Here is a 16,529-nt window from a genome sequence, read left to right as displayed (position 1 = left end):
ATCAAGCTCTTCCATAGCCCTTTCAAGCATGATTTCAGAGGTGGTCACTATATTTTTTATTTTCTTCACAGGGTTTCCCGGGATTTCCTGGAATGTTGGGGCAGAAAGTAAGTACCTAGAAGTAGTAAAAATAGGCCTCAGTAACAAATTCGACCATCCAAGTACAACAGAAAGAGGTCTGCCTCTCTGTTCATCAGGCAGGGAAAGTGGGTTTCGCTATGGAAAGTTCCAAAGGGGAGCAAGTTGCTGAACCCACTGGTGAGAGGGTGGCAGGATGGTCTGAGACCTCCCCCCAGTTCCACGGGAAGTGGGGGACACCCCACCTGGGTAGAAGGAGGCCCTTCTTTGCATTTCCTGCCTCTCGGAGGGCTGTGCTAATGTTCAAAGACAGAAAGCTTTAGGATGAAGGACTCAGATCTGAGAAGCAGTGGTCAAGGGCCCGGACGAGGCGCAGGTATCTTTGGCTTAATACCACTGCTCACTCCACCCAACTGGCACTCCTTCTAGAGTGGCATCTGTGTTACGGGAGACCTGCGACTTATTTTAGCTGGGTGATGGCAAACATTTTTTATTTGATAGTTAAACTTTTTATTTGAACAGTTAAATATTTAGCAGGATTTCCTTCATGTTTTGCTTGAGACAAGGCTTAATAAAAAAGAGTTAATTCAGTTGGCTTAAAGAAAAAATATTCAGTGAATAAGAATAAAAGTGATGTGTGGATATGACAAAAACTGTGAAGGTGGTCGTTGACTGACAGATGTACTTTAAAAACTTCTTCTTAGGGTTCGGCTCTGGGGAGAAGAGACTAAAGAGAGAGAGAGTGCACAAATGGCCCCTGAGAGAGTGCACACAACGCCTAATCTAAGTCCCTAAGGCCGGGACTTCATGCGAAGGCACTGACATGGGAAAATGTTATTGTAACGTTGGCCTCAGAGCATGATGTTATTCAAACATGCAAATGAGATGCCTTCTTAGAATTCTAAACTTTTTTGCAAGTTCACCTTAAAGTTTTATTTTCCAAACTTGAATAAGCAATTTTTATCCGATATTCTTCCATCAGTAGAGCACATTTCAATAATTGGAATCATCTGACATTAATTTATTATACTTGATTACTGCCTTAAGCTGTCAAAAACTCTGTTTCTGCTGCCCTAGATGGGGTGGTGGGTTAAAAATAGATTAATTATAGAAGCAAATTAAAGGAAACATTACAAAAGAAAAAAAAATTTATTTTAAAATGTTTGGGCTGGGTTTTCCTAGCCACAGCGAACATCAAAGAATAATAAATTACTGTAAAATTAAATATGACAGCTTCTCTGGCCTCTGCTCCATTTACTAGACTTGCCATGGAGAGTTCTCTTCCCCTTTCATGGCAGGCTGTTTTAGGACAGAGCTGATCTGATAACCGTAATTAGGTCTTAGGGAAATTAAATCAAGAAATTACTGCCTGCTTCCAGTTGATGAAGAGAAGGGCCACACTTCCTTCTGACAATCTTTTTTAAAAAAATTATGCTGTTTATGCTGCTGTTTTCTCTTAGCCAAACAAGACACCCCTTGGGTCCCTCTAAACCGCCAAAGAAAATTGTTCAAACATCTCCATAGCCACGTAGAATTGATCTATCCTCTCATACTTTCTCACTGCCTTGCATCCTGAACGACTTGGCAGGTTGGAAAGAAATCATAGGTTTAAGGACAATTCTTGGGAAGGCAAGATGTTGGTAGCTTGGGTCGGGGCGAATTCATTACATTGGCTGAGCTGACCGACAACTTCAGAGATTTCTGTTTGATCCTTACTATATATTGGTGTTCCCAGAACTTGCGATGTGTCATACCTCCTCTGACCATGTACAAAGCCATCTGGGTGTTTCTTGTTTACCTGAATGACTGAGGCAGCTCTTCCTGGATACTGGTAGCTGACAAACAGAAACTCTCATGTTTGCTATTGCTATATGTAGCTTATTGGTGATGCATTCTGGGCTGTAGAGGGATTACTGGAGGTGGGAGCGATGCCCTGTGGGTTCCTGAGCCAAAGAAAGAGCAAGTAGGCCGGGGATCCTAGAAGAACATGGAAGGAAGGAGAGAAACTAAAATGAAGAAATAGATTTTACAAAAGGTTGGCCTTGCACTGTGGAATGCTGCAATTGGTGAATTTGGTTCCGGTAGTTCCAAAGAGGGCTTTTCAAGTAGGAATGTTGTTTGCGTTGCTTTCCAGGCCTTTACAATAATTATATGGAGTATTTGAACATATGTCCAGAGCATTTCTCACCACAAACAATTTTCTAAATCAAATGGAAGTGAACTGGAACTCAAACCAGTTTTTACTCAAGAGTGGGGAAATATACAACCCTACGTAAACGTCATTACGTCATTACGTGAGCAGAAACTTCCCGAAGATGAGAGTTGTCAGAACTGTATCTTTTCGTTCAAAAACCCATAGAGTTGAGTTTGTGCTAAAAACAAAACAAACACAACATAAAATTTCAACTAAAAGAGAAAGCGGTTCCCCCCAACAGCTTGTAGTGTCACAGGCACACATATGACTGAAATACAGGAGCCTCCCTCCCCCTTTCGCCATTCTGGATAGTGATTTGGGGCGTCAAATGTGCTTGCCAGCAGATGTCTCTCAAAGATAAAAAATCACCCACCCACGGTAACCTTCTCCTTTCCTTCCTCTTCCATGGAAAACCTGTCTGCCTTTCACATGACCTCACATCACTCTTCCACTCTCCCAGAGCAGCCCATTTGGGAAAGATCTGGAGTGATCATGTAGAGTGCCCTTACGGCCAATGATTGGATTGACCTGTAGACATGTGCTTGTTCCACATGCCCTAATTCCTCTCTTACTTCTCTTTCTTCTTTCCAGGGTGAAATGGGTCCCAAGGGGGAGCCTGGGATAGCAGGACACCGGGGACCCACAGGAAGACCAGGAAAAAGGGGCAAGCAGGTAACGATCCCAGGGCTCACCACACCCCTGCAGTGAGACCTCCTCATCTGGGACTGTTGTGTTTCTGAAGCTCTCCATGCGATTCTAATGTGTAGCCAGGGTTCAGAACCATGGTAACACTATGAAACCTATTCTGGTCTTTTCCAAGGGAACTTAGGAATAGCACAGGCTCCAACCTGGATAATTCAGATTCCGTGATAACTTTTGAAGTCACAATATTCTGGTTCAATTTTCAAAGTTTTACAATGGGTGGCATGGCTGTGGCTTCACAATGCTGCCACAAATACCAATTTCCTAAAAACTAGACTCAGGAAAACGAACAAAAAATGTTTTCCTCCATCCCTTCTTTCCTTCCTTCCTCTATTTCTTCCTTCCCTCCCTCCCCTCTTCCTTGCCTCCCCTCCTCCCTCCCTCCCTTCTTTCCTTCCTTCCTTCCTTCCCTCCCTCCTTCCTTCATTTCTTTCTCTCTCTTTCATCATTTTTTCCCCTACTGCTGATTTCCACCCATAATTTTTTATATTGGGGTTCAAGAAGCCTGTTGACTTGTGTCATCTAGTTCTTTACTTGGGCAGTGTTTGTTTTTCCTGGTGAGGGCTGAAGCCAACAAGGCTATTTCTTGACCCTGTTGAGAATGATTCAGTTGTAGTAATCTTAAAAATTACACCAGAACCATGTCTGGGAGCTCAGAAAAATTAGGAAAATGAGCTCATCCTTTTGACAAGATGTCATAAACAACCCGAGTGTGCTCTGAACCCTCAGTGCCTGTCTAGTCAGCAGTTACTTGAGTTATTAGCTTTGGGAGCCTGGTACTTTCTTTTTGTCATGAATTAATTCCTAGCATAGTGTCTTATGTACCGAGTATTCATTGGGCCAGTGCTGCTAAGAGTTTCTGGAGGTTATTGTAAGTCAATCCAAATCCTAGAATCAGAAATCTAGAAGGGATTTCAGGAGATTAGAATTTCAGGGCAAGAAGGATTTTAGTGACCACCCAATGCAATTCCCTTTGTGTAGCCACAAGGAAACCGAGGGCCAAGAAAGTAGAGTAATCTGCCCAGGACTCTTCAACTAAGTCAGCTTCCAAGGCTGAGTTAGAACTTAGAGAGTTGAGACCAGCTTTTCCCCACATCACATCTTTTCTCATTATCTTCATGCTTCAGGACGTACCTACAGGTAGGCCCAGGAAAGCAGCTCTTGACTTTACTGTACAAATCTTTCTGTAATTCAGGAGACAGAACAACTTCCTTGAAAGGGATCACCAAACTTTGTGGCAATAAAGGAATAAAGAATGCTTTTCCTGGAAAGCTCTGTGCAGTGATTCCTGCTCATGGAGACATGGCTTGCTCTGAGCAGATGACCAATAAACTGAATATTCCATTCCTGCTGGTGTCAGCTTCGCTGCATTTCCAGCTTCTTCAAGCTGTGGCACTTCCTGTGCTCATAACCAGCTGATGTGGCTGTTAGAAAAACAAGTCTTAACTGTAGCTATATTAAGATGGTGTGACTTCCTTTGCCATTTTGGGACCCATCTTGGTTACCTCATGGAATGCTTCAGCTTAGACTAAGGCTTAAGACTCCCTCCATCAGAATGGAATCGGAAACAAACTTTCACCCCAGAGTCCCACAATAAGAGTTTAAGAACTCCTTGGACATTTCTAAGAGAGCTCGCAGGGCCCTGCTGACAAGGCAACAGGTTACATGTCACCGTTGTGATTGGAAAGGAGTGCCCAGCACTGCTTCCCAGACTTGGGGAAGATTGGGTTTCATCAGGTGGGCAAGCCTGCCAAGGAACAAATGTAGGAAAGGGATCCAGGCCAAAGGTGTCAGGCATTGGTCATTACTGGGCAAAATCTTTGCTCTTGGCCCTCGGAGAGCGGGCAGCAAAGAGGACACCCAGGTAGAATGATTGTAGCTGCAGGTGTGACTCTCTTTAAGAAATCAGGACTTTTCTAATCATGTGAGAAAGATGAAACCAAGCCAGCTGCTCTGCTAATCAGCTTGTCCCACGTAGCCCTTGGTTCTGTGCAAACTTTTTTTCACCTCTGAGATCTTTGTTAGCCTCCTAGCAAACCCATGTGGGTGTTTATTTACTTGCCCCATCTTGCTCAGGGTCTCATCACCAAGGTGAAAACCCAAATCTTTGACTTACAACTCAACAGAACTACTTTCTCCTTGTGTTTTCAGCTCCTTCCTCTTCCCTCATTTGATCTAGGGAAGGGAGGTGAACAAGATGGATTTTAGCTGGCAGGGAGCTTATATATCATGGGGACACATTGATGCAATGGCCACAAAATAATTGTATAGTTATGATCTAGGATAAATGCTATGGGTCTTTATCCTGAGAGCAACGGGTAGCCATTGGGTGAAAATAGCTCTTGTGATAAAATAGAAATGTTCCTGATGAGCAGGCAGATGGCCTGAGATGTAGGCCCAACTCTGCTGCCTTGATGCTAGGTGGCTTCTATTAATCTATGCTCTTTTCTAAGCGTCTGTTTCCTCATCTGCCCAATGGGAGGAGTGGGCTGGATTGGTTCCTTTCAGCTGTCATGTGCCATGTTTCTAGGACAGAGCAAGAAGATGTCTGTACACTTGCAGCCATCACTATCTCAAATGTCACCTGCCCTGAGCTTTTTAGCAACTTGGTTGTCAAGGCCTCTGAGGCTACATCCTGCCTTGGGCTCTTGCTCCAAAATGCAACGTGGTCCCTGATTTAGAGATAAATGGGGAATGAAGTTTGTCATGTCATGCTATCATAACAGGCTCTGCCTTTCTTTCCTTCAGGGGCAGAAGGGAGATAGTGGAGTTATGGGCCCACCAGGCAAGCCTGGGCCTTCTGGTCAACCTGGCCGTCAGGGTCCTCCAGGGCCCCCAGGCCCCGCATCTGCAGGTAAGAGCTACACTGTTTCACTTGACCTGCAGTGTCCCATGCCTGGCCAGCCTCTCACAGAGGGTACCAAGAGATGCCAGCAGAGGTCTGCCTTGGTTTTGAGTTAGAAACAACCAGAGGGACTTCAATGTATTTATAATTTCTTCACAACTGGGCTCATTCAATTTTTACAAGAGAAAGATAAAATCCTCGTTCTGGCTTTGTTTTTAGCATCTTGGAGAACCAATAGAGGAGAGGGAAAAAGTTACATTGGTGATGTCATTTTCACTTTAAGTGAAAAATAACAGGCACGTATTTTATCATCTGGCACCTTTTTAAAGAAAACGTTTCATGGCTCCAAGCAATTCTCTTAAACCTAGAAGTAAAGATGACATTGCACATTTTTTATCCTCTTACCCAGTATTATGAAAGAGTCCTTATGGATCTTTATTGAAGATAGTAATAAAAAGCAATCAAATCTTCCATCGAAGAGAGCATAGGTACACTGTCAGCTCAAAGTAAAGCCTTCCATAGCACACTGTCTATATACACAGCATCTCTAGGCCCAAGAAGACTGTTTACTGAGTGTGCAAGATTCTTTGTCCTCAGTTATACAAAAGGAATCACAATAATTTTGATTCCATTTTTTTAAAAAAGAAAATGAAGGCATGTTAAAATTCCAGTGCACTTCCTGCCCGCCCAACTCTGTCTATGGAAATATATTTGCAAACACCTCATGAGATGATTGAGAAATGTCATTATTTTGTTAGATTCTTTAAACCAAATTAAAGTTTTCTCTGAGACTCCAATCTGCCAGAATGCCAGGAAAATTCAGTCGTAGGGGTTCTCTCCACTTTTTCAACTGCCACAAGAGTTGGGCCAAGATCCTCTGGAATTAGGGCAGAAACACAGCAGGGGAGGTCTCTCTGGCCTTTTATCTGCCTTATTGACCTCTGAAATGCCTGTCTTCCGAGGCCATGTGGTCCATGGGTGCCTGGTGACTGCCATCCTCATGCCCTTAGGTATCAGAACACTTCCAAGGCTGGAATCCTGCCCCACGCCCATTCCTTCTGAGACCTTCCCTCTTCTACAGGATCCCTGGGGTCCCTGTCTCTCCAGCACAGGGGAGATCCCTCCTCTTCCAATCGCTAGCCCCATCCCTCCTTGCACTCCTCAGATACTGCCACTTTAGGGGCATTTCTCCTCTGAGAACAGAAGGCAGAAGTTTTCCAATAGTACGCATTTTTAGCAAGGACAAGAAAGCATACAGTCTTTGCTATTTGCTTAAACAACTGGGAGAACAAGCATTAATTAGAATGTTAGTAAGTTATCTTGTCACACCTATTTCTATTTTGTCAAGGGAACTGGATTTGAGATGCAGCCCAGGCTATGTGTGGGTGCCCATACTCTGTTCCCATGAGCTGACTGGATGATGTGGGTGGAGGCCCTTCTAACTAGTCCTTGTCCTCTTGGTTCTGACATGCGTAACGTTTTCCTCAAGTCCCGTGACCATAAGCTGCTAACCCCGGAGACTGACAGCATGGCCTGAAGCCTGACGTTTGCCTTTGCAAGGGACTCTCTTGGTCCTTGGGGTATTTAGGGGCTCATAAAACTGAGGAATAGCCAGGGGATATGGCAAGGGTTGTGGAAACATAAGAAGGTTCTTAGCAAATTCAGGCCTTAATGGTCTAACTGTGTACATTTATTTGTAAAGGCCAACCCTCATCTGAGTTGAATCCCCATTTCCTCCTTGGGCCTGGGGTTGGGTGAGAAGGGCAGGGCCGGGAGACCATCTGCAGCTGACTCAGACACCCAGCTTTATCTTATCAGTCTCTGGTGGCTTGCGACCCCATCCCATTAGTAGGACCAGCATAGCCTTATTTTCTCTCTTTGGTCTTCCAGCTCCTTCTCACTCAGCCGAGTATGTTCACACCCCCTTCCCCTCGACCTCCCCATCCTCTGCCAGGTCCCAGCCTTATTGGCCTATGCCTTCCAGCGAATGCCCTGCTCTCTGCAGAGCTGGAGCACATTCCCTCTGGGTCCATGTTGTCTAAAATGGCATTCCTGTCATCCTCTGGTCCACCCGACAAAATCCTCTCCTTCCTTCAAAGCCCTCTCTTCAGGAAGAGCTTCCTTGGTCCCTAATAGACGGGTCTCCTCCTGCTGGGACCCGAGTCACACATTGCCTCTCTGCTGTGGCCCCTCCACTGGGAGCCATAGCGGATATGTTTCATTTTATCTCTAGATGGCAAGTCCTTGAGGCAGGGTCTTGGCTGAGTCAGCTTTCCATCCCCGTGGCACCTGGCAGATGGGATGGGCGGGGCTGGTCCGTGCAGGTGTTCACGGGGCTGCTTTGGCTCTCAGTCTGTCCCGTGTATGGCACAACAGGCGAGCAGGATGCTGGCTATCTCTGCACTGATATCCACTCCCTGTGCCCTCCTTTGAATCATTTCCTTTCTGGGGACCTCCCAGAGTGAGGAGGCCAAAGAAAATGGGGTAGTAATCCTGCTCTTTGGAAGAGATTTTTGGGGGTTAAGGAGAGAAGGGGAGGGAAGAGTTTAAAAGAGACCTCCCTGTACCTGGGACCAGTTGAATAATCATCAAGAGTTGCAATAGGCCTCCAGAATGATTCCTGAGACTACCTTTGAGAGTCTGATGAAAGTCTCACTGTCAGGGGAAAAAAAAAGTCGACCCAAGATTCTGTATACTACTTCCCAGGGTTCCAGAAACCCTGCCCCAAATCCATCTTGAGATATCTTCGGGCTCTGTGGACCACAGATTAAACTCTCCCGGATTAATCCAACCCTCCCTTTATAGATAAGACCTTTGAGCCTCAGAGAGAAGTGACTTCTCCAAGGTCACAGACTGATTAGTGGCTGCCTGGTCCCAAATTAGTCTGTGACTCCTGGGTCCAAGACCTTCCCACTCAGCCTTTGTAGCCTCTGCAGGGGCCAAGTGGTCGCTGGAGGTGACAGCCCCTCTGCCTTCTCCCAGATTCCCCTCTCGAATTTCTCCCACCACAGCAGCCAATGGAGATGGGAAGTTCTCTGGGCAAAGATAGAGGGTGGGTCCTCTGGCTGCAGGGACGGTGGACAGGCCAGGCCCACTGGACCAGCTCCGAGAGGCCGAGGTGGGGAAGTTCGGGTTGCTGTGCCCTTCAGTGCAGCCTGGCAGGAAGCAGGCTCAGATGCCCTCAGATGCTCAGATGCCCGGGCAACAGATGCCCTCCGACAGCTGGGAGGAAGGGACAGGGAAATTGCAGTGGTGGCAGGAAGCAGGCTCCCTGCCACATCCTGTTGTCTTGTCTTATCGGGAGGCTACCTCTGGTGCTGGTGCCTAGTGCTGTGGGGTGAGATGGTGCTGGGGAGGAGGCGATGTTAGGAGCTTTTTATTACCCATGTTAGCGTATGAGGGGCTGGGGGCGAGGGAGGGAGTAAAGGCAAAATGTCTGCAGGATGTAATTTGCAATAACCAAATTACGAATTTGACTGAGTCTTTCCTGCACCCAGACAAGGTATAAGTGAATCAGTGTGGTACCTGGGAATTGCCAGCTTCCTGAGAGCATCAATGTTCTTGGATGTCTGTCTTTCGAACGGCATAGTGTTAAGTCAAACATGAATTCAAGTCTCGGCCTCAGCACAAATTAGCTGGAGAATGGGACAAAGTCCTGGATCTCTCTCTGAGGCCACGGTTCTGGAGGACTTGTTGGGGTCACAGAGCCTGCTGGAAGGCTGCTCCGATGCCACTCTCGTGTCCTTTGTTACGGAGCAGTCCCACCTCCATTTCCCAGGTGCTTACTTGCCCAGAGTATTCTTGGGCTGGTGGAGTCTCTGTCTCTCTGGGCGCTGCTGAAAATATCAGAACACAAGGCTGGAGCTCCTCCCACGGGATCGTGTTCATATTTCCTGTTAGAACAAAGAGCCAACACTTGGTATAAGATGTTGGCAAGCCTCCCTTCTCCTCAGGCTGGCAGCATTCTGATCTTGGACATATCTGTCCACTGCCTTACAAAGGCTCAGGGTGCGGGGGTCTTCCCACTGGGAGCTCCTCCTCCAGCTGCAGCTGCTTCCCTAGCGTCCTGACCAGACTTCTTCCCCGGCCTCATTTTATTTCTTGCCCTTCTGGGATCTGCAAACTGTGCCCCCAGTTGCTGGCTGCCCTTGATATTTTACAGCCTGAAACCAATGACTGGCTGGTCTTCAGACTCCCCCTTATTTTCCCAAGAGAAGAGGTACTTACTTCATTTTTCCGTCTCCATCTTTCCTGGCTTCCAGTTGGATGGCTCTTGCTCTAGCACTTCTCTGCCAACCAGAGTAGGAGTTCTAGCCTTTCCTCAAGGCCTTTTCTTTCCAGTTAGCCTGCATTCATTCATTCATTCAATCATCAAACACATACTGTGCCCCTACTGTGTGTCAAGTCCTGGTGAATGAAAACAGGCATCAACGCTGCCCTTGTGGAGCTTACAGCCCATGGAGCGGGGGTGGAAGGAGATCGGATAACCTCACAATATATAGAATCACAGAGAAGTGCCTTGAAGTAAAGACATACAGAACTATGAAATTGTATCTGAGGAGAACATGAGGGAGTGTGAGGATTGAAAAAGGCTTCCCTGAGGAAGTGATGTTTGAACCCAGATCAGAAGTGAGCTAGGAGGCACCTGGGGAGGGAGGGGTGGAGAATGAAAGGGAGAACGATCAGGTGGGGGAATGGCTTGTGCAAAAACCATATCCACACGCCAGCTGTTCTCAACCTGGGTACAGACTGGAATCATCTTGAGATTTTTTAAATGTTCAGTTGCCTGGGTTCGATTCTCAGCAGTCTTGATGGAATTGGTCTGGGGTGTGGCCTGGGTGGGTATTAGTGCCTTTAGAAATCAGGGTGAGAATCACTACCCTAGATAGTCTCCCACATGGCAGGGAGTACATTTCCTGATCATGTCTTTTCAGGACACTCTTCTCTTAGTACCAGGGAGAACAAGTGGGCTGGGCATGTTTGAATGTCCATTTTCTTCCAGAAGAAATCCAAGAAACACACTCAGAACAATATAAAATGACTAAGAAACAATAACAGTTATCAGTTCGCAATTTGTTCATCTGTGAGAAGTTCCCTATTGATAACGGTCTACAGTAAGGAAATCCAGAGGTGGATAGTGAACTGCTTTGATTCAGCCTCTAAGTGTCACTATCAGGGCTCCAGGCCCCATCAGCCCCTGGTTTCTCCCTCGTATTAGCTTCTCTCCTCATCTTTGTTACTTCTCGTTTGCAGTATGGCTGCTGCAGCACCAGACGTCTTGTCGGTCTTCAAGGCAGGAAGAAGGGGGAAGCTGTGTCTCCCCCCAGCTATGTTTCTCCCTTACCAGGATAGACTTTCCCAAACGCCCATTCTTCTCCCACCACAGACCTGGTATTGGCCCACACTGTAGCACAGGGTCTCCTCCAGATGCAGTGGAGTCTGGGAAGTCGAATGCCTGTCTGTCTGTCTAGTTTCTAAAGGATAGAGACAGGAAAGGGTGAAAGAGGGTTGGGAAAGGTGTTGCCACACTCAGCATGGTTGAGGGACGCACGGAGACTAGCACTTCCTCCACATCTTGGATCAAAAGCATCTCTTTGCACCTCTCCCCCAGGCCTGCCCGGAAATGCTGTGGACTTCCTTCTGTTGCGGTTGCTCACATCTCCCTGGGCTGTTTGGTTTTCTCTTCCTTGGCTCTAGTAACACAGAAGTCTGTTGCTTCCTAGGACAACTTGTAATGGGACCCAAAGGGGAAAGAGGATTTCCCGGGCCTCCAGGAAGATGTCTTTGTGGAACCCCCATGAATGTGAATAACCCTTCTTACGGGGAATCTGCGTATGGGCCCAGCTCCCTGCGAGTTCCTGCGGTAAGGTTCTTCTGGGCGGAATCTGGGGCGTTATCCATCAGGACCTCTCATCTGATCTTCTCGGGCTTTGTGATAGAAATCTTATTTTGTATGTATATATGTGTTTATGTGTGTATGGATGTGTATATATATGTATTAGTAAAACGTATTTCTACCATTTATTGGGTACATACTCATAAGAAATTGGAAAATAAGGGGGGGGAATCAAAAGAAGAAACCCAAATTGTCCATGTGATTGTGGGTCAATTTCGGAGTGTTACCTTTGTCTTTTTAAACAAACAAACAAACAAACAAACAAACAAGCAAACAAATGAACATTTCAAATAAATACAAAAGCAAAACAAAGAGTGTAATGGACCTCCACGTACCCTATACCCAAATTCAGTAATTATCAACTCAGGACAATCTTGTTTCCTCTTTATGCCTACTTACTACTTCCCAACCTACTTTGGATTATTTTAAAGTAAAGCGGGGTCATCAATTCATCATAAACATCATTGGAATCGATGCATAATCATCCATCCATCCTGAGGTTGTACTGCGATTTATTTAACCAGTGCCCTCTGGTCAGATATTTGTAGGGTGCTGCCAAGCTTTGCACTAATGTAGATAGCACTGTAACAACCATCTCTGAGTATAAGAATTTTGTTAACAAACGTTTCTAGATGTTGAATTACTTGCTTAGATGACATCACCTTTTTTACTGAAGTCTTGGGAACATGTTAAATGTTTAAGAATTTTAAATTATGGGCGTAGTTTTACCGCAAATTCAGACATTAGGAACTGGATGGAAAAGGTGCGGGAATCCAGACGCTCCTCCCCACCTTAGGAGGAACGAGCAAGCCCTGCTTCCCATCGCTCACCAGCCCAAGGAGAGCGCATCTGTATCCCCTCCAGCCTCCCCTCCCCCGCCCCCTGCAGAAGTGTTTTTGGGAAGCCTCACCGGTATATTTGTTCTCTGGCAGATTTTTGTGGTCAACAACCAGGAGGAGCTTGACAGGCTGAGCACCCAAAATGCCATTGCCTTCCGCAGAGACCAGAGATCTCTGTATTTCAAGGACAGCCTTGGCTGGCTCCCCATCCAGGTACTTGGAGGCGGGCACTCAGGACATACTCCACCCAAGAAAGGGAACACATCATTAGAGGTAGGGAAGGCCAACAGTGAGATCCGGGGCAGAGCTTTTGGCAGTCTGTTTCTGCAGAAGGCCTGAGCACCCTTCTTTGAGCTGTTTCTGAGCCACTCTCCCTGAGCTGCTCCCCAAATAAAAGCTCTTCTCTGAGCCAAGGACCCAGATGTTCTCACATCCCTGCGCTGCCAGGCTACCAGCTCCATCAGGCCCAGCCTTCCTGCCAACTGCTGAGCTTTGGGCCACGGGAAAGGAACGCCTTTCCCACTCAGGAAGAAGCCGGGGGCTGCCACCTGGCGGTGCCCCACTGGACTCAGAGCCTCTGTCCCCCGTGTAACTATGGTGTGTTTCTTTGGCCAGCTGACTCCTTTCTATCCCGTGGACTACACCGCAGACCACCGCGGCTCCTGTGGGGATGGGGTCCTGCAGCCCGGGGAGGAGTGTGACGATGGGAACTATGATGAGGGTGACGACTGCATCAGTGAGTGGGGCCCAGCCTAGGAGGGCCTGAAGCTTGAACTGCCATTGGGGTGCTGCTGGGGGGTCAGGGCAAGCCCTGGACACCAGCGGTGGTGGTTTGGGGCAATTCTAGAGCCAGAGGGGGTGTACACGGGCCGTTGTGGGGCCGACCCTCCCCATTCAGGCCCAGTGTTAAGTTCAACCGCCATCCAGGTATGTCGGGAGGCTTGGTGTCAAAGCTCTTGCCCCCAGAGAAGCCACCAGGCCCTCCCTGTTTCCTGAATCCTGCTTCTTGGCAAAACCCATATTCCTATCCACATTCTTTGTCAAAAGATAAGGGTAATGCAGGAGTGAAAGGCAAAAGGGAGACGCCAAGAATTTGAATCAGGACTCACTTTTACCAGACTGAGCCCTAGTAACGAAGCCCGTTTTAGGGGCAGTGGGCTGGCCAGAGCTGCCTTCAGGCCTGCAGGATGTTACCAAGATGGGCAGGCAGCCCAGCATGAGACGGTTTGCTCTGCCTTTTATTTAAAAAAATCAAGTGACAAAAGCAGAAGGTGAGGTGGAAAGCATGGACTTTAGAGTTCAAATGTGGGCACTGAGAACCATCAACTCACCCTCAGCTCAGAGAGGAGGCTACTCAGCAAGGTACAGCTCCAAGCCTCACTTTTCCCGACTGAAAAGTAGACACGACACTACCGAGTGCTCAAATCTTTAGCGATTCTGTGAACTAACGTGTGCGTGGATTGTCTGGGTATAGTGAGGGTGCAACATCCCTTCACTGAATTGTGTCTGAGCCCCTGCCACGAGGAGCCAGGCTCCACTCAGGGCTGGGATGTGGAGACGCAACGTCGAGTTGCTTGCCTGGAGGAAGCTCCGGGGAAGGGAAGGGGGACAGTGCGGTGAGGAAGACATGCCCAGGGGTGGTGCGGGGCGTGCGAAGCTGCTGATTCTCCCTGTGTAGCTGCATTTCCTGGGACGGTTCCTGGGATGGGGAGCCCCAGGATGCTGGCCTTGCCTGGAGTCCCTTCTGTCCCTGCTGCAGGAAGGAACTAATGGGGTCTGGCCCTGTGAAAATGAGGCCCTCATACTCCGAGGCCCTCCCCTTGTGTGAGAACACAGACCCCACTGAAGATCCTCTGGCTCCCCAGGGACACAGAGTTCTCTGGAAGCTCTTTGTAAACAGACAAGAGTCACCATGGCTACAGCTCGTGCCTAATGTTTACAGTGTCCTGACGCTCACCTCACGGGAACCCACAGTGGTCCTGTGGGAGGGGAGCTGGTGTCCATGGCCCAGGTCGGAGATAAGGACATCGAGGCTCTGAGAGGCCAGTGGCTGCTCTCGGACTCGCGGCTGGAGCCTGGGTCTCCCTCCTTATTCTCCAGTGTGGGATTTGGGGGACTGGGCGCAGTGCCTGGATGCGTGTGAAGCTTTATGGAGGTCCATTTAAAGAGTGCGTGCTCTGGGTGGATCCTTCAGGTCAGTTTGACTAGACAGTCTTAGTAGCAAAAGCCCTTTGAAGTGAGTGGGGCCCAGCCCAGGCTGACGAGCCTGTCCTACCCTTGCTCCTTCTCAGGGCTGCACTTCCTGTCCCCTCAGGCTGTCACCGGGCATACTGTGGAGACGGCCACCGACACGAGGGCGTGGAGGACTGTGATGGCTCTGACTTTGGCCACCTGACCTGCGAGACCTATCTCCCCGGGTAGGGATGGCCTCACGTGCTGTTATGACCCCCACCCTCACCCCCCCAGCCACCCTCCATCCTCTCTCTCCTTTCCTTCACAAATAATTTTGAGTGCCTCTTATATTCCTGGTACTTTCCAGAAACTGAGGTATGGTAACAAATAACACAACACATGGTCCCTGCTCACCCAGGGGAGACAGGCAATAAACACATAACCCATGTGTCTTCCCAGAACAGCCTGCACGCCCCCGAAGACAAGCTGGGGGAGACACGGCCGCCAGCTCCATCCTGGGCCCCGAGGGGTCAGCAGTTTCTGAGCTCAGCTGTTGCCCGTACAGCTGAGGAAGGGCAGCTCCCATCCCCAATGGCTACCATGACCACATCAGCCTTCTGGGCTGTGGGCCTGGGAGGGAAGCCCAGGGGAGGGTGGAAGTATCAGGGCATTTCAAAGAATCTAAGCATCTGTATAGCCTGAATTCTCTGGAACAGCCCTCTACCCCTGGGCAGGCCTGTGGGTACAAGTGAGCCCACACCAATTTTAATATCTAATTTTACTGGCTTGCGGCTCCTTCCAGAAAACTCCAGGAACTTAGTATTCCCTTCAAGGACTCTTGTAGTTATTTCTGAGACTCTTCAGTGGGGGTTCACATTGCTCAGCATAAGTACTCTAATGTTCTGGCCTCTACGTTGACGTCTCCCAATTGAAGGCTACTGGCCCTGTGCGGCACCAATTCCATGCCCAAGAATATGGCCTCCTAGACGTCTTTCAAGGTGTAAAATGATGCCACATTCCCCCTAATCCTCACAGAACCAGAACTGTATAGTGTCCTAGGGAAAATGGGGAGGCCGCCCTCCCCCCTGGTCCACGTCTTGCTTCTGCCTTGACTCCAGAGTGGATCGCTGGCCCTTCACCCCTCCTGAGTCCCTCAGGAGTCCAATCTCTCCAGCCTTTGCTTCCAGCCCTGTCCTCCCTCTGGTAGGTTGGACCCAGGCCCTTGGCTCCAGGCCTGTCTATTGCCTCCTCTCTTTCTCCTCGGGTGGGGGCGCCTTTTCAACACCCACTTCCCAAATGCATATCAATGTATCAAAGCAGGCCAGGGGACATACACACTTGTCGTCATCCCAAGACACCAAGCATTTTGGGCTGAGCCAGGCCCAGTGCATCTATGTGCCCCCTCCCTGAGGTAAGGAGGGCTCCGAACAGGCGTCTGCCAGAGAGCTGGGGGGAGGTCTGAGCTGCTTGATCGCTCCATGGAGACGACAGTGTTTGCAATCACTCAGGGAGTACCGGATCGCATGGAGCCCAGGGCTTGCCCACTGGCTCACTGTGGTTACTCTCCTAAACTCTAGACGCCTCGGGGATGCTTCTGAACATGAGTAGACCGCGCGACACACTGGGGATTAGTACTTGGGCTTACGGAGCGATAGACTGCTGTCCAATATGGTAGCCCTCAGCCACAGATGGCTCTTAAATGTAAATTAATTAAAATTAAAATTTAATATCAAATTCTTCAGTTAACACTAATCTTATTTCAAGAGCTCAGTAGCCACATGTGGCCAGTGGCTGCCATATTGG

General features: G+C 48.3%; 1 protein-coding gene across 6 annotated transcripts in view; it reads left to right on the top strand.

Annotated features, from left to right (window-relative positions):
- Positions 1–16,529, top strand: part of COLQ (collagen like tail subunit of asymmetric acetylcholinesterase) — a 60,311-nt gene that overhangs the window by 41,890 nt on the left and 1,892 nt on the right. For all 6 annotated transcript variants that reach the window (XM_081071311.1, XM_081071312.1, XM_081071309.1 and 3 more), the window contains 7 exons: positions 72–107; positions 2,864–2,944; positions 5,723–5,828; positions 11,543–11,682; positions 12,648–12,767; positions 13,170–13,290; positions 14,869–14,971. In XM_081071311.1, coding sequence (XP_080927437.1) covers positions 72–107; positions 2,864–2,944; positions 5,723–5,828; positions 11,543–11,682; positions 12,648–12,767; positions 13,170–13,290; positions 14,869–14,971 — 707 coding nt within the window. The remainder of the gene's footprint in view (positions 1–71; positions 108–2,863; positions 2,945–5,722; positions 5,829–11,542; positions 11,683–12,647; positions 12,768–13,169; positions 13,291–14,868; positions 14,972–16,529) is intronic.

This window comes from Rhinolophus hipposideros, assembly GCF_964194185.1.
Source record: "Rhinolophus hipposideros genome assembly, chromosome: 14".
In the NCBI taxonomy this organism is placed as follows: Eukaryota; Metazoa; Chordata; class Mammalia; order Chiroptera; family Rhinolophidae; genus Rhinolophus; species Rhinolophus hipposideros.
Note: the sequence above shows the minus strand (reverse complement) of the source record. Positions and strands in the feature narration are given on the sequence as shown.